Raw genomic sequence first — 17,828 nt, 5'->3', positions numbered from 1 at the left:
TCCACCTGACAAAGCAACAACATTCGGCCCATCGTGTCTATGCTAGCTCTATCCAGTTAGTCTCACTCCCTCGCTCTTTCCCCACAGCCCTGTAAATCTTTCCCCATTAAGTATTTATTCAATTTCTCTTTGAAAATCACGATTGAATCAGCTCCCACTGGCCTTCAGGCAGCGTGTTTCCAGACCAATTAACTTAAATCTGTGTCCCTCTGGCCCCAGTGGAAGCAGGGTCTAATTTACTCTATCAAAACCCTTCATGATTTCAAACAGCTCTATTTAATCTCTCTTTGCTTCTGCCATCTCTCTAGATAAGCATCTGACTCTTGATAACATTCTGAAAAGAGAGGCGTGCATTTCCATCAATTTCAGCGTTGGTGATTGAGGGATAAATATTGGGCAGGATACTGGGAGAGCTCCCCTGCTCCTCTGAAGTAATACCAAGGGACTTTTTATCATCCACCTGACAGGGTAGACAAGGCTTTGGTTTACCATATTATCTGTAAGACTGCATCTGCAACAGTGCAGCATTCCCTCAATGCTTCACTGCGGGCATCAGAGATCAGATTTTACACTCGAGTCTCCGGGGCGCGACTTGAAACCACAACCTCCTGACTCAGAGTCGAGATTGCTACTCACCGAGACTCGGCTGACACGAGATCCTGGCAAACCCCCGTGCCCTCTCCAAAGGAGTTACTTAGTTCTGCAACTCAGAAACCGCACGCACGGAGCATCGGTACCTACCCTCTCTCGCGGATACTGGCCAAAGAAATCGGGGTGTACAGCAAAGTAGAATGGCCTCAGTGCATTCACAGCATCAGTCACTGATAACGTTCTCAGTCGACAAGTCTGCTGCTTGGCCCTTCCTGCACAGAATCTGGGATACAAGATGAAGTGATGTGGTTATTAACAGGGAATAGATCTCTGTTCCACCTGCAAGATAGTTTCTCAATTAAGCCTGTGCAGCAAGAGAAGCTTCTAAAAAAAGATCTCAGTAATAGAAATGATAGCCTGGGTTAAGTGGAAGTTATCTGGGGCAGTGGGGATGACCTGTGAAATTGCACAAAGCACTAGAAGTAGATAAAGACGAACGGAGAGGTCAATAGATGAATGTATTGATGAGAGGGAGAAGAATTAGGTAGGGAAAAGCTTGTGGGCAACCTTGGACTGAATGGCTGGTTTCTGTGCATTCAATAGAAACGTCAGTGATTTAGAGTTACTGGCTAAATTCTCCCCAGGGATGGGGCGTACTCACAGCTGTGCTAGGAAATTAAACGATTAAATCGGCAAATAACGTCATTGACATGGAATCAATAATTCCAGGCCAGGCCTCAAAATCATCTGGAAAAATTCAAGAGTATTCTTCTCCTAAAATAAGGTCAACAAGGCAAACCGGGGGGTAGCAACAGGTGTATGAAATGGGTCCAATGGTGTATTTATAGGACCATTGACGGATAGAGGAAACATCCTACTTTGTCCTTGTAGAAGACCCTGGCTATTTCAGTTAGAATACTGCATTCCGTTTTAGTCTCTCTACATGACGGGCGATACTGAGGCTTTGGAAAGGCTGCAGTGACGGGGCACTGGCCTGATTTCTTGTCTAAAAATTGTTTATTGTTAAGATTGGACATAAGAGCTGGGACTCTATGGGAGTGGAGACTTCAGGGGTGATCAGAACCAGGTTTAGGAGATGACAATGTTGCAGCTGATCATTGAATCAGTTCAGGAGGAAACAGCTGGATGCAGCGAGATCTGGGATCACAGGACAGTGAAGCTCGGAAGCTCGGATGCTGCCTCAGGCGATGGATGCTGACTCGCTGAATTCCGTTGCGCATGAGCCGGAGCGGTTTCTGGTTGGAGAGGAGGTGACCTTGTACAAGGAGAGGCACGGTGTAGAATGATCAGGGCTGGGGTGGCTCTTTCAGCAAAGTTTTGATCACCTACATGGGAGAGGAATTTCCCAAATTTCTCTCTACCCAACAATTATGTCTGGGAGGTTTTGATCGTTTCTCCCCCTTTTCCAGAAGATCATAATTTTTGGGTTGGGAGTCTTTATTGTGATACCCAAGGTTCGCAAATTACATGGGACAGGTTGGATGGATCAGAGAGACCTGTCTGTAACTGCTGACATCTGTGTCCTATGTGCATATGTTGTATATTCACATATCATAAAACCCAAGGCCGTTCGAGAGTGAGAAGTGGACAGTTGGTGTTTCTGCACTGAAATAGTGGAGCAGCCTTCAACACAGGGCCAAGGTTTCAGGGTAGGAGACCCCACGGGCTCTCTCCCCCTGCGGCACACACTGGATTTCCTGCTGAATCCCACTGAAATGGCTAAACCTTAAACCCAGCCCTCGATCCAGACTATCGATAGAATCTACAGTGCAGAAGGAGGCCATTTGGCCCATCGAGTCTGCACCGGCCCTTGGAAAGAGCACCCTACTTAAGCCCACACCTCATAGAATCATAGAATTTACAGTGCAGAAGGAGGCCATTCGGCCCATCGAGTCTGCACCGGCTCTTGGAGAAGAGCACCCTCCCCAAGGTCAACACCTCCACACCCTATCCCCATAACCCAGCAACCCCACCCAGCACTAAGGGCAATTTTGGACATTAAGGGCAATTTATCATGGCCAATCCACCTAACCTGCACATCTTTGGACTGTGGGAGGAAACCGGAGCACCCGGAGGAAACCCACGCACACACGGGGAGGACGTGCAGACTCCGCACAGACAGTGACCCAAGCCGGAATCGAACCTGGGACCCTGGAGCTGTGAAGCAATTGTGCTATCCACTATGCTACCGTGCTGCCCACGACAATGCTACCGTGCTGCCCACCGAGAGGTTCTGAGTCTTATGCAGTTCAACGGTAAGTGATAATTAACTGTACATAACTTTGTAACTATATACCGTATCCAGTCTAAGTTAGGAGCTGTCTCCGAGCTTGCCTCTACACACGTCTCTCTCCAGTCCAAGACTGCCTTCCACACCCAGGTCATGTGTTGAAGAGGGTGGGGAGATATGGAGGGGGTGGTTGGGGGGCTGTGGAGGGGAGGGTGTTGAGGAGGGTGGGGTGTTGGGGTGGGAGGGTTATGGGGGGATGTTTTTTGGGGGGTTATGGGTGGGGGAGGTTTGGGGTTATGGGGGGGGGGGTGTTGGGGAGGCTGTGTGTTGGGGGGGTTTGAGGGGGGTTATGGGTGGGGGAGGGGGGTTGGTGTTGCGGGAGGGGGAGGGGGGTGTTTGGTTATGGGGGGGGGGGGGGTTTTTGGGGGGGGTTATGGGTGGGGAGGTTTGGGGTTATGGAGGGTGGGGTTATGGGGGGGTGTTGAGGGGGGTTCTGGGTGGGGGAGGGGGGTGTTGAGGGGGGTTCTGGGTGGGGGAGGGGGGTGTTGAGGGGGGTTCTGGGTGGGGAGGGGGGGTGTTGAGGGGGGTTCTGGGTGGGGAGGGGGGGTGTTGAGAGGGGTTCTGGGTGGGGGAGGGGGGTGTTGAGGGGGGTTCTGGGTGGGGGAGGGGGGTGTTGAGGGGGTTCTGGGTGGAGGAGGGGGGTGTTGAGGGGGGTTCTGGGTGGGGGAGGGGGTGTTGAGGGGGGTTCTGGGTGGGGGGAGGGGGGTGTTGAGGGGGGTTCTGGGTGGGGGAGGGGGGGTGTTGAGGGGGGTTCTGGGTGGGGGAGGGGGGTGTTGAGGGGGTTCTGGGTGGAGGAGGGGGGTGTTGAGGGGGGTTCTGGGTGGGGGAGGGGGTGTTGAGGGGGGTTCTGGGTGGGGGAGGGGGGTGTTGAGGGGGGTTCTGGGTGGGGGAGGGGGGTGTTGAGGGGGGTTCTGGGTGGGGGGAGGGGGGGTGTTGAGGGGGGTTCTGGGTGGGGGAGGGGGGTGTTGAGGGTGGTTCTGGGTGGGGGAGGGGGGTGTTGAGGGGGGTTCTGGGTGGGGGAGGGGGGTTCTGGGTGGGGGAGGGGGGTTCTGGGTGGGGGAGGGGGGTGTTGAGGGGGGTTCTGGGTGGGGGAGGGGGGTTCTGGGTGGGGGAGGGGGGTGTTGAGGGGGGTTCTGGGTGGGGGAGGGGGGTTCTGGGTGGGGGAGGGGGGTGTTGAGGGGGGTTCTGGGTGGGGGAGGGGGGGTGTTGAGGGGGGTTCTGGGTGGGGGAGGGGGGTGTTGAGGGGGGTTCTGGGTGGGGGAGGGGGGGTGTTGAGGGGGTTCTGGGTGGGGGAGGGGGGGTGTTGAGGGGGGTTCTGGGTGGGGGAGGGGGGTGTTGAGGGGGGTTCTGGGTGGGGGAGGGGGGTGTTGAGGGGGGTTCTGGGTGGGGGAGGGGGGTGTTGAGGGGGGTTCTGGGTGGGGGAGGGGGGTGTTGAGGGGGGTTCTGGGTGGGGGAGGGGGGTGTTGAGGGGGGTTCTGGGTGGGGGAGGGGGGTGTTGAGGGGGTTCTGGGTGGGGGAGGGGGGGTGGTTGAGGGGTTCTGGGTGGGGGAGGGGGGTGTTGAGGGGGGTTCTGGGTGGGGGAGGGGGGTGTTGAGGGGGGTTCTGGGTGGGGGGAGGGGGGGGTGTTGAGGGGGGTTCTGGGTGGGGGAGGGGGGGTGTTGAGGGGGTTCTGGGTGGGGAGGGGGGTGTTGAGGGGGGTTCTGGGTGGGGGAGGGGGGTGTTGAGGGGGGTTCTGGGTGGGGGAGGGGGGGTGTTGAGGGGGGTTCTGGGTGGGGGAGGGGGGTGTTGAGGGGGGTTCTGGGTGGGGGAGGGGGGGTGTTGAGGGGGGTTCTGGGTGGGGGAGGGGTGTTGAGGGGGGTTCTGGGTGGGGGAGGGGGGTGTTGAGGGGGTTCTGGGTGGGGGAGGGGGGTGTTGAGGGGGGTTCTGGGTGGGGGAGGGGGGGTGATGAGGGGGTTCTGGGTGGGGGAGGGGGGGTGTTGAGGGGGTTCTGGGTGGGGGAGGGGGGGTGTTGAGGGGGTTCTGGGTGGGGGAGGGGGGTGTTGAGGGGGGTTCTGGGTGGGGGAGGGGGGTTGGTGTTGCGGGAGGGGGGGTGTTTGGTTATGGGGGGATGTTTTGGGGGTGGGGTTTGAGGGGGGGTCTCACCGGCTCAGGTTCCGCAGCAGCGGCTCCGCGCGGATCATCGGCCCCCAGCCGGTCACCGGGCAACAGCGCTACCAATCCACCGCCGAGCGATCGGCCCCCAGACCGGAGCAATCCATTCTCAGGCCGTAACAATCAACCGCCGGGAGATCGAGCAGCGACCAGACACGAAGCATCCACTCTGCAGCCTGGCGGGCGTGTCTGCGGGGGCTGCCAACCCTCCCGGACTCCGCTCTTCAGCATCTCAAAACATTGGAAACAAGAGTCTGTTTGCCTGGGAGCTCAGCACCATGCTGCTGAGTAACACATTGCTGGCGTGGAAAGGCCGGGCCACTCCAGCAGGAGGGGGCGGGGGCAAAATCATCAATGAACCCCCCGGAATACAGGGAACCACAGTTGGCAACCCCAATGCCAGCCCCACCGTGGGAAGAACTGCCTCTTTCGCACCATTGGCTCCGACCCACTTTCACATCTGTCACCCCCCCGACAGACAACTGGCATGTTACAACCTTGACCACACCAGAAATACTTCATTGACTGTAAAGAGCTTCTGAAATTAAAAGTTATTTCTTTCAATCGAAAGATTGTGGGACTTGAGCCCCATAAAGCGCAGCACTGACTTTCAGATCAGGCAAACAGCCCCCTCACCCACTTCAGGTGGATGCAAAAGATCCCATGGTTGGTATTTCAGAAAATCAAGGGTTATGTGGAGCAGGTGGTAAAGTGGGAGTTGAAACTCAAGGTTGGAAATGAGCCTATATGAGACTGGTGGACCAGGCTGTATAGTCTACCCCTGATCCTATCTTGTGTTCTTGTGTTTTGACTAGCACTCAATCCCACATTGGCAGTGGCAGCAGTGTGTGCTATATACAAGATGCACTGCCAATGCTTCGACAGCACCTACCACATTGGCATCTAGAAGGACAAGGGCTGCATCGTACATGGGACATGGTCAGCACCATGCAAGTTCCTCTCCAGATCATACACCATCTTGACTTGCAACTTTATTGCCTTTCCTTTGCTGTTGAGTCAAAATCCTGGAACTCCCTCCCAAACAGCACGGTGGGCATCCCAAAACCAAATAGACTGGAACGGCTCAAAGAAGTGGCTCACCCCCTTCTCATGGGCGGCACAGTGGCTAGCACTGTTGCTTCACAGCACCAGGGTCCAAAGTTCAATTCCAGGCTTGGGTCACTGTCCGTGCGGAGTCTGCACGTTCTCCCCATGCCTGCGTGGGTTTCCTCCGGGTGCTCCGGTTTCCTCCCACAAGTCCCGAAAGACGTGCTGTTAGGTGAATTGGACATTCTGAATTCTCTCTGTGTACCCGAACAGGCGCCAGAATGTGGCAACTAGGGGATTTTCACAGTAACGTCATTGCAGTGTTAATGTCAGCCTGCCTGGACACTAATTAAGATTATTATTATCAAGGCAATCAGGGATGGGCAGTAACTGGTGGCCTTCACTGCGACACACATCCCAGGAATGAATTAAAAAATTCACAATACAACAACGAACATGAACTCCACAGAAATCTAAAGCAATGCTTTATTCTTCAAAAGTAACAGCAATTACTACATCAGTAAGTTGCTCCTTCATCACCAACCACAGACCTATAGCAAAAAGCCCCCAGTACTTTCAATATGTTTCCTCAGTATTTTCAATTCAACAGAGTTATATTGAAAAGGTGAAAATGGTGTAAGATTGCATACACACTAAAACAGTCCTTGCCTGTAACATAGTGGTTTTAAATACAAGCCCCCAATTTCATTTTCAAATTGTCGAATATACACGAGTTATTTACGATAAGTTGTTGTATTTCGTCCTGGTTTCTACAATCACCTGTTACATAAAGTAAAATGGAATGTAACATTACTCCATTACAGCTTGTGTGAACACCTATTGTAACTACACTGAATATAAATATGCATAACAAAGGAATGTTTGCAACAATTAAGTTGAAAACTTTTTTGTAACATTACAGTTTTACTTTGAGAAAAACCTGTCAAGTGTTCTGAGCTACAGAGTTCAGCTTGTAACGACACATCTAAGTACAGACAGCAGTGCAGCTTGTAAAACTAATTCAACACTGAATGGAGATTGTGTGCATCTTTCACACATGTTTTCTTATAGAATGACAACGTAATCGCCAATTCTGCTGCTCTGTTTTCTACAGATTGCAGCGAAGGAATAAACCTTTCCTTCATAACTTTTTAAAAGTAATAATGGTTTGGAATTCTATACTCAGATTTTACGCCATAAATAAAATACAATTTCCAGTGACGTGAATTTGAAAAAGCACCGAGTGTCTACCATCAGCGAGCTTTGGATAAGAGCTGGACATTAAAACAAAATAAACAATTTATGGGGGGAAAATCCCAAAATAAAACAAAGGTCAATTCACAGTTTGGCACCATTAACAATTTAACATGTTTTCTCTTTGAATAATCACATTATGTTTATACATACGAAAAGCAAAATTGTTTCACTAATCTGAATTCCAGTAACGATAACCGAACCATTATCTTTCTAAGTGCAGTAATCACTGACAGGGCAAGTGCTTACTTTTCGATATTCTGCATATAACGATTATCCTTTCTCCTCACTAAATTTGGGTCAACCATTGATCTGAGGGAAAAGCTGCCTTTAGAATTTGCGGCTGTGTCAACCATGGCTGTTTAACAGAAGGAAGAAATTCCTGGTTACTAGTGGAAAGAACCAGCTCTCTATTAACAAGAATTTGTCGAATAATTCTAACCAGTTTGAGGGCCTGTGGTATTGCACAGAAAATAAAAGTCTCCCCAGTAACACTATTTACTCTCATCATTCACCATGTCCCTCGTGTTTCAGTTTTCCACTCTCAAGTTTCCCTTATGGTTATTGCTGCACCCGTGTCTCTGACTCTTTGGGTTCGGTACGGCGACCGTTTGTCAATCTGCTTCCGACAGTCTCAGTTATGTAACCTCACACATCACTTAACTGCTGTATTAAAATTGTGCATTTTAATTCTTTTCAGAAATGGGTAGAATGGAGCAATACAGGCCTGGCTGGAGATCCGCCGCATAGAGTGGCTGAGTTAGAAATACAGAATGGGGAAAATCGGATGGCCGCACTGGTCATCAGCCTGTCCTGTTGTCCTTCCCCCTGTAATAACAATATTTCTCCCTTTAAGGTATTGGCCCCAGTTTGATCAGGCCGAAGGTGCCTGTGAGTGCAGGCATGTGTGCGAGTGTGTGTGGAAAACATGTTTTTGGGCTTTGGACTTAGAGGAAGCATGGATTTGGGCCTGAACTGTGAGAGAGCGATCACAGAACACGCTATCATTAGCAGAAATCAACCAGCAGTGTTACGGCTTCACTACATTATTACATACATTGGATCAATAAATAGACAGAAAACTAGTGCTTCAGAGAGTACCAGCAGGTTTCAGACACAAGCAAAAACGTCACAGTCTTACAATTGACAAAATTTTATGTTCAAATACAGCAATAAGCAGCATGATGCCAAATCCCAGTAGCATCCCAGCATTCTGTAAAAAGAAGTATGCCCCATGGCTGTAGTCATGGTCACCAGCGTCACTGTGAAGCATTTCAGGAACCTGTAATAAGAAATCAGAATCCAGCCAGAGTTATTCATTCTTACATTACAGTCACGCTGTGATTCAAAGCAGTGTTCAGAGTCTAACAGAGTTAATATTCTGCCTGGACAGCATGGTCATGGTTATAATATTGAAGGTTGAGGTAGTTAATTAACAGGCCATAATCCATTTGCAGCCGAGAACACTGAGGGAAGGCAGAGAGGAGCTCTGATCGCACACTTTCAACCTTTGGAAATGAATGACGTGTCAGAGCAGCGGAGGATTGCCAATGTAAGATCTCTTACTTACAGGAAAGGAAGAGGAGAAAGTTGTAGCATTAAACAAAGAATGGCAAGTAAGGGATGACACAGCAGAAAACACAACAGAATAATAAAAGATTCTCTTTTAAATTGGATGCGGTGAGAAGACACAAAAGAACATTGGAGCGTTTATCATTAGAGTGACAGTGCCAGAGATGACAGAAACTGGTGGAATTACCGAAGAAAGAAAAGCTGTGATTTATGAAGAGACTGTAGCAATGCTGTACCGCTAACAATGTTTTATAAACACATAGTGAACCAATACTTTTTAAACACAACCGTGTTAACAATGTTTGCAAAACTTGTGTTAGAAGCTATAGGAGAAAGTTTGCTGCAGTGAATGGATTATTGTCAGCATGTCCATTGTGTCGGCTCTGGAACAGATCTGTTAGCTGTCACAAAAACTCATTTTACTGGAGCAGAGAACAGTCTAAGCAAATACATGATGGGTTGTTCGTCTATGTTGAAGTTCTATATAAATGCAAGTTGTTGCAGGAGTGAAATGCAGTGTGTTGTGTACGTACCATATCAACTAGGGCCACATACAAGAACAAACCGGCAGTAACAGCAAAGATCCAAGTGGAGACATTTTCAGCATAATGGCCGATGGCAGTGCCAGTTATCATACCCAGGTATCCCAACAAGGCAGAGAGGATATTGTACAAGATAGCCTGTTTCACTGTCATTCCAGCTTTTAACAGTACAGCAAAATCGCCTGCAGACAAACAGAGTGGGAAGCATTGAACTTTCAAAGCTTAGTGCTTTCACATTATTGATGTCTTACCACCCACCCTCCGTATTGTATTCCAGCATGACCCCAGCAGGCAACCGTATTCTCTTGCAAGCCCCCAACCTGAATTTCAAGGTGTCAGTGTGACTCAGTGGGCAGTACTCTCACCTCACAGAAAGGAGGTTCAAGTTCACTCCAGAGACTGGAGCACAAAATCCAAGCTGAAACTCCCAGTGCAGTACCGAGGGATTGCAGCACTGTCAGAGGTGGCATCTACTCTGCCAGCTGGATGTAAAATATCCCATGGTCATTGTTCAAAGAAAAGCAGAGGACCTCTCCCTGGCCTCCTGGACAAATGTGTATCTCTCAACCTTTGGCACTAATAATAATAATCGCTTATTGTCACAAGTAGGCTTCAATGAAGTTACTGTGAAAAGCCCCTAGTCGCCACATTCCGGCGCCTGTTCGGGGAGGTTGATACGGGAATTGAACCCGCGCTGCTGGCCTTGTTCTGCATTACAAGCCAGCTGTTTAGCCCACTGTGCTATACCAGCCCCTAGCAGGCCATCTGGCCACTATCACCTCGCTGTTTGTGGGATCTTGCTGTGCACACACTTGAGTGCAGTGTTGCCCACACTACAACAATGGCAACACTACAAAACGTACTGTAGGATGTCCTGTGGTTGTGAAGATTAGATAAACACAGTATAAAATACAGGATTATGGGGAAAGGTCAGGCCAACGAGATTATCTTGGGAGTACTAGTACACGCAGGGTGGCTGAATGGCTGCCTGCAACAGGAGTCCCACAATGTGCCGAAATGGTCCACCAATTCTTCATTTCCACTAATGCTTCTTGCAACTACAGACACGCGTTGTGTAGATTATTTTTTAAATCTTACCCAGTTCATGTGGCAATTCATGACAGAATACAGCAACAGATGTACTCAATCCACTGGACAAACCTCCCGTAAAAGCAGCTCCTGAATACAAGATTTAAACGTTAATTGTGTTACGGTTAAAATAACTAAATGAAACTTAAACACATGCAGCTGACTGTAATATAATATTGGCGACCGGATTAAAATTAATTTATTCTCAATTGCCCGAATGGAATTTAAAAATCCCACTTTCACAATACAATTGGGATCAGATCTTCCTAAAATTAAGTTGGTTTCTCTCAAAATGAAAAGAAATGAAAATAGATCAGGTACATTCAAAATAAAGCAAGTGCTGAAAGAAGTATTTAATGGTGCAGCATTCACTGCACCTCCTGAAGGTCTCCAATGGCTGGTGGGTAAACACTAAGAGAACTCAGATTTAGGATGATTTGCAAAAGAATTAGAAGTGATACGAAGAAAAGCTTTTTATACGACGTGTGGTTAGGATTTGGAATGTCCTGCTGCTACAGATTTAACTGCAGTCTTCAAAGTGGAATTGGGTAAATACTTGAAGAAAACAAATGAAGGATATGGGGAAAAGGCGTGTGATTAGGAATAACTGGATTGCTCTTGGGAAGAGCCAGTGCAGACCTTATGGGCCGAACAGCCTCCTGCCAGGCGAGGGGGCGTGAAGGGCATGGGACATTGCTTAGAGTGCTGAAAATGACAAGGGGACAGGAACTTAGGACCAAATTTGTAGGTTTCAAATCGTATAGATTTCCATTTTCAAAAAAGCCTTTCGACCAGCCTTTAATGTCCTGTGAATCTCCACCATCAAAATCCATCTGTTCTTCTCACACAGCAAGCCTATTTTTTCTCAGTATATAATTAATTCTGTTACTTGTTTTACCCAAATTTTATCACCTCACATTGCCCGGGGCAGGGTGAGAATGGAAAACTCACTACCACAGGAAGTGACTGGCATAGATGCGGGCCAAGAGGAGAGTCTCGGGCCTGCTCCGCCCTGAAATGAAAAATGAAATGAAATGAAAATCGCTTATTGTCACAAGTAGGCTTCAAATGAAGTTACTGTGAAAAGCCCCTAGTCGCCACATTCCGGCGCCTGTTCGGGGAGGCTGTTACGGGAATTGAACTGTGCTGCTGGCCTGCCTTGGTCTGCTTTCAAAGCCAGCGAATTAGCCCTGTGCTAAACAGCCCTGGATGGATTTGCAACATAAAAATATAAATAAACCAGATCCCAGGAAAACGCTGGGAGGGAAATTGATCTGAAAATACGTCAACAAGTACACAAGACAGACAAAGAAAGAAATAGAAGGAAACGTTGATCGGGTGAGATGGAGAAGGCTGAGGTGGAGCATCAATATCAGCATGGGGCTTTAATTCTGTGCAGGCAAAGTTTGGTGCTGATTTTCATACGTCACAAAAACTCTTCTTTGAATTCTGCAGCACAGTGCTCTAGATCTTCAGAACACTGAGAAAAACATATGAGGCAACTTGTTTTTAAAAATGCAGCGAATTGCTGTGATCTGGACGGCGCTCCTGAAAGGACGATGGAAGCAGATTCAATAGGAACTTTCCAAAGGGAATCGAATAAATGCTCAAAGGTGAAAAAATAGCAGGCAATGGGGAAAAGAGGCGGCGGGGTAGAACTAATGAATAATCCTTGCAAAATGCCAGCACAGGCATGATGGGCCGAAAGACCTCAGACTGTGATGTATGATTCTACGATTCTGATTTAGCTTCTGGATTAGCAAAACTAATTATGTAAAAAGCAAGCCACGCCCCATTCTGAATGAAGCTATCTGCTCAACCAGACAACTTGCAAGTGTCTGGTACATTGCCACCACGTCACAAGGGATACTATTTTTAACAAGGGTAAAGAGTCTCACCGATAGCCAGGCCATCACTGAAGTTATGGAGTCCATCACCCATGATCACCATCCAAGCCAGAGTTGCTATTCCTGCATCCTTCAAATCTTCCTGAAAGTAGTGGTGGCCGTGACTGTGGGGGTGGTGGTTCTGGTGATGGTGGTGGTGCAGAATGTGGTGATAGCGGTGGTGATGGTGATGGGAGTCGTCGGCATTCCCTATGGTGTCGTGGAAATGAGAGTGGCATTTGTTCTCGCATCCGCGGGGCACGTACGCATTGTAATTGCCTTCAGGGTGAGGGTGGGCAATCATCACTTCTTGCTCTGGAGTCAGGGAGTTCTGACTGTAGTCCAGAGAGTGAAGGTTTGTCTGATCCTTCGGTTCAACCAGAGAGTCATCCGGATCTGAAATTCAGACAAAATGCCAATATCCAAAATAGGGCAGATTAAACACCAGCAAAATGAAACACCAAAAGAGAAATATTCTGCAAAGATTTCATTACAGCTCCTAATACCACAGTAGGTAGATTGTTTAAATTTAAATGGGAAATGTAATGAGCATTTTTTTTAAAAAGAGGAGGAATTATGTATAATATATATACACAAGCCAACCTAGAAAAATAACTGCTGTCGATGAAAATCAGAAATCAACAATGGTTAAGTCAATCAAGAGTTAATTTTAAGCAATGCACTTGAACACCACTCCATTTGCCATCTTAAACACGCTCTCTCTCTACCACTGACACAGTGGCAGCCATGTGTACCATCTACAAGATGCACTGCAATAACTCGCCAAGGCTCTTTTGACAGCACCTTCCAAACCCGAATCCTCTACCACCCAGAAGGACCAGGGCAGCAAATGCATGGGAACACCACCACCTGAAAGTTCCCCTCTGAGCCCCGCATCATCCTGACTTGGAAATATATCACCGTTCCTTCACTGCGGGATTAAATTCCTGGCAATCCCTACCTAACAGTCGTGTGGATGTACCCACACCACGTGGACTGCAGCGGTTCAGGAAGGCAGCTCAAGGGCAATTAGGGATGGGAAACAAATGCCAGCAACACCCACATAATACATTTTAAATAATCTATCAAATTTAAAACCACCCTCCTGATGTTTAAACTTTGGATCTTATTCATTGAATTTATTTTAAGTGCAGGCTGAATGATGTTCCATTCACGACCGCTTTTGCCTCTCCCACTTATCACCACTTTATCCACCCCGTTCTATAACATTGTATGCAATTCCTAATTAAAATTGCATTGTATCTCCGTTTCAGTACATGCACTCTTGTTTGCAGACATGTGTGTCTGGGGGGAAAAGAATATAGTGAAGATTTTTGTCTCAATTCAAGCAAGCGTTTTTAAGTTAGGAAATTGTTGACAAAACAAATGCAAGCGTCAGTTTATAATCTAGAGATTCACTGCACACTAATTTGAGCTTGTGACAGAAAAGGGTGAAGAGATGCTACGGTGATTCAGCTGATGGCTTACCAGCAAATTGTTTCATGTCCGGGGTTTCATCCTTAGACAACTGTTGTGATTCGTGGGGCTCTGCCTTTCTATCCATCTCCTGATCATCCTGACTAGACTTCTTCTGCTGTTGAAAACAAAATGCATTTTAGACACTGCACCGCTACGGGAATCTGCAAAGCTAGCAAATACTGCTGGGTGACCTTCCGGGAAAAGAAAACACAATGAAAAAGAAAACAAACTTACAGGCAGTTAAACAAAGATTGACAAGTTAATCAAAATCGTTCCTGATTTTGAACACCTCCATTAAATCTCCACAACCCCAGCTTCCAAAGTCTCACGTTGCTGGTACAATTCTGGTAAATATAAACTATATTCTTGCAAAGGGAAGACAGTGGGGTAGTTGTATTACCGCAGGTAATTCGGAGATCCAGGTTCAAATACCACCATTGAAATTTCAATCCAATAAAAATCTGGAATTTAATGATGATTATGAAACTATTGTCGATTGTTGTAAAAACCCATCTGGTTCACTAATGTCCTTTAGGGAAGGAAATTAGAACATAAGAACTAGGAGCAGGAGTAGGCCATCAGGCCCCTCGAACCTGCTCCGCCATTCAATGAGATCATGGCTGATCTTTTGTGGACTCAGCTCCACTTTCCGACCCGAACACCATAACCCTTAATCCCTTTATTCTTCAAAAAACTACCTATCTTTGTCTTTTTTTTAATAAACAAAATGTATTAAAGGTTTTCATAAAATATCAATAACAAAATGAAAAAGGAACCCAACAGGGTTAAGTACAAAACACAGTCCAGAAAAAGAACCCTCCATACCCCCCTCCCCCACTGTATATGAATAATAAATTAACATTAACACCCCGACTTAATACAACAAGTATATACACCCCCTCAGACCCTCCACTGTAAATAACAAAAACAAAAAATAAAGTGACCCCCCCCCCCCGCCGAGTTGCTGCTGCCATTGACCAATGTCTACCGCTCTGCCAGGAAGTCTAAGAACGGTTGCCACCGCCTAAAGAACCCTTGTACCGACCCTCTCAAGGCGAATTTCACCCTTTCCAACTTAATAAACCCCGCCATATCGTTGATCCAGGATTCCACACTTGGGGGCCTCGCATCCTTCCACTGAAGAAGAATCCTTCGCCGGGCTACCAGTGACGCAAAGGCCAGAATTCCGGCCTCTTTCGCCTCCTGCGCTCCCGGCTCCTCTGCCACCCCAAATATTGCGAGCCCCCAGCCCGGCTTGACCCTGGATCCTACCACCCTCGACACCATCCTCACTACGCCCTTCCAAAATTCCTCCAGCGCTGGGCATGCCCAGAACATCTGGGTGTGATTTGCTGGGCTCCCTGAGCACCTAACACACCTGTCTTCACCCCTAAAAAAACGACTCATCCTTGTCCCGGTCATGTGTGCCCTGTGCAGCACCTTAAACTGTATGAGGCTGAGCCGCGGGATTTCCACCACCTGCCGTCTGGCAAACGCCCTTACCTGTAAGTACCTGAAGGCGTTCCCCGGGGGGAGCCCGTACTTCTCCTCCAGCTCACCCAGGCTCGCGAACTTCCCGTCCACAAACAGGTCCCCCAACTTTCGTATCCCTGCCCTGTGCCACCCCGCAAACCCTCCACCCGTTCTTCCTAGGGCGAACCAGTGGTTCCCCCGTAATGGGGTCCCCGCCGAGGCCCCCACTTCCCCCCTGTGCCGCCTCCACTGCCCCCACATTTTGAGGGCAGCCACCACCACCGGACTCGTGGTATACCTCCTTGGAGGGAGCGGCAGCGGCGCCGTTGCCAGCGCCCCCAGACTCGTACCCACGCAAGACGCCGTCTCCAGCCTCTTCCATGCAGCCCCCTCCATCACCCACTTGCGCACCATCGTCGCATTGGCGGCCCAGTAGTATCCAGAGGTTGGGCAGCGCCAGTCCCCCCCTATCTCTACTCCGCTCCAGGAACACCCTTCTCACCCTCGGAGTCCCTCGCGCCCACACAAACCCCATTATACTCCTGTTAACCGGCCTGAAAAAAGCCTTCGGGATAAACACGGGGAGGCACTGGAATGGGAACAAAAACCTTGGGAGCACCGTCATTTTGATTGACTGCACCCTACCTGCCAAGGACAGCGGCAACGCGTCCCACCTCTTGAACTCCTGCTCCATTTGCTCCACCAGCCTTGTAAAATTAAGCCTATGCAGGTTCCCCCAGCTCCTGGCCACCCTGGACTCCCAGATACCTGAAGCTCCTCTCCGCCTTTTTTAGTGGGAGCTCGCCAATCCCCCTCTCCTGGTCCCCTGGATGAACTACGAACAGCTCGCTCTTCCCCATGTTGAGCTTGTACCCTGAAAAGTCCCCGAATTCCCTAACAATCCTCATTACCTCCGGCATTCCTTCCACCGGGTCCGCCACATACAGCAGCAGGTCGTCCACATAAAGTGGCACCCTATGCTCCTCCCCACTACGCACCAACCCCCTTCAGTTCCTGGACTCCCTCAGTGCCATAGCCAGGGGTTCAATCGCCAGTGCGAAAAGCAGGGGGGATAAGAGACACCCCTGTCTTGTCCCCTCGGTGCAGCCGAAAGTACTCGGACCTCCTCCTGTTTGTGGCCACATTCGCCATCGGGACCTCATACAACAAACAGCCTAACCCACCTGACAAACTCCTCCTCAAACCGAACCTCTTCAGCACCCCCCACAGGTACCCCCACTCTAGCCTATCAAAGGCCTTCTCAGCGTCCATCGCCATCACTATCTCCGCCTCCCCCTCCCTCGCTGGCATCATGATAACGTTCAAAAGCCTCCGCACATTCGCGTTCAACTGCCTCCCCTTCACAAACCCAGTCTGGTCTTCATGGATGATCTGCAGCACACAATCCTCAATCCTCGGGGTTAAGACCTTCGCCAGCACCTTGGCATCTACATTTTGCAAGGAAATCGGTCTGTAAGACCCACACTGCAGGGGATCCTTGTCCCGCTTCAGGATCAAGGAGATCAGTGCCCGGGACATCGTCGGGGGCAAAGCCCGCCCCCCCCCTCCCTTGCCTCATTGAAGGTCCTATCAGCGGGCCCAACAGGTCCATATATTTTTTATAGAATTCGACCGGGAAACCGTCCGGCCCCGGTGCCTTCCCCGCCTGCATGCTTCCTATCCCTTTGATCAGCTCCTCCAGCCCAATTGGGGCCCCCAATCCCGCCACCAGTCCCTCTTCCACCTTTGGAAACCTCAATTGGTCCAGGAAGCGGCCCATCCCTCCCTTCTCCCGTGGGGGCTCGGATCGGTACAGTTCCTCGTAGAAGTCCCTGAAGACCCGATTGATGCCAACTCCACTCCGCACCACACTCCCTCCCCTGTCCTTAAATCCCCCGATCTCCCTAGCTGCGTCCAGCTTCCGAAGCTGATGTGCCAGCATTCAGCTTGCCTTTTCCCCATACTCTTAAATCGCCCCCTGGGCCTTCCTCCACTGCACCTCCGCCTTCCTGGTGGTCACCAGGTCGAATTCGGCCTGGAGGCTCCGCCTCTTCCTCAACAATCCTTCCTCGGGCTCCTCCGCATACCTCCTGTCTACCCTCACCATCTCCCCCACCAGCCTCTCCCGCTCCCTCCGCTCCTAGTGGGCCCTAATGGAGATCAGCTCTCCCCTCACCACCGTCTTCAGTGCCTCCCATACCATCCCCACTCGGACCTCCCCGTTGTCGTTGGTCTCAAGGTATCTCTCTATACTTCCTCGGACCCGCTCGCTCACCTCCTCGTCTGCCAACAGCCCCACCTCCAAGCGCCACAGCGGGCGCTGGTCCCTCTCCTCCCCCATCTCCAAGTCCACCCAATGCGGGGCGTGGTCCGAAATGGCTATTGCCGAATACTCGGTATCCTCTACTCTCGCTATCAGCGCCCTACTCAAAA

General features: G+C 49.7%; 2 protein-coding genes across 7 annotated transcripts in view; both read right to left on the bottom strand.

Annotated features, from left to right (window-relative positions):
• tcaim (T cell activation inhibitor, mitochondrial) overlaps positions 1-5,245 on the bottom strand; it is a 54,766-nt gene extending 49,521 nt beyond the window's left edge. The window contains exons 1-2 of one of the 2 annotated variants that reach the window (XM_072466892.1): positions 5,045-5,245; positions 742-874 (exon numbers count right to left, since the gene is read on the bottom strand). In XM_072466892.1, the coding sequence (XP_072322993.1) occupies positions 742-874; positions 5,045-5,082 (171 nt within the window). In that variant the 5' untranslated portion in view covers positions 5,083-5,245. The remainder of the gene's footprint in view (positions 1-741; positions 875-5,044) is intronic. The other variant, XM_072466891.1, reaches the window with a different exon arrangement.
• A 1,327-nt stretch (positions 5,246-6,572) lies between these two features.
• LOC140385079 (zinc transporter ZIP6-like) overlaps positions 6,573-17,828 on the bottom strand; it is a 29,876-nt gene continuing 18,620 nt past the window's right edge. For 4 of the 5 annotated variants that reach the window (XM_072466884.1, XM_072466882.1, XM_072466883.1 and 1 more), the window contains exons 6-10: positions 13,932-14,037; positions 12,456-12,839; positions 10,567-10,647; positions 9,460-9,650; positions 6,573-8,636 (exon numbers count right to left, since the gene is read on the bottom strand). In XM_072466884.1, coding sequence (XP_072322985.1) covers positions 8,484-8,636; positions 9,460-9,650; positions 10,567-10,647; positions 12,456-12,839; positions 13,932-14,037 — 915 coding nt within the window. In that variant the 3' untranslated portion in view covers positions 6,573-8,483. The remainder of the gene's footprint in view (positions 8,637-9,459; positions 9,651-10,566; positions 10,648-12,455; positions 12,840-13,931; positions 14,038-17,828) is intronic. The other variant, XM_072466885.1, reaches the window with a different exon arrangement.

Source organism: Scyliorhinus torazame, chromosome 11 (genome assembly GCF_047496885.1).
Source record: "Scyliorhinus torazame isolate Kashiwa2021f chromosome 11, sScyTor2.1, whole genome shotgun sequence".
NCBI lineage: Eukaryota > Metazoa > Chordata > Chondrichthyes > Carcharhiniformes > Scyliorhinidae > Scyliorhinus > Scyliorhinus torazame.
Note: the sequence above shows the minus strand (reverse complement) of the source record. Positions and strands in the feature narration are given on the sequence as shown.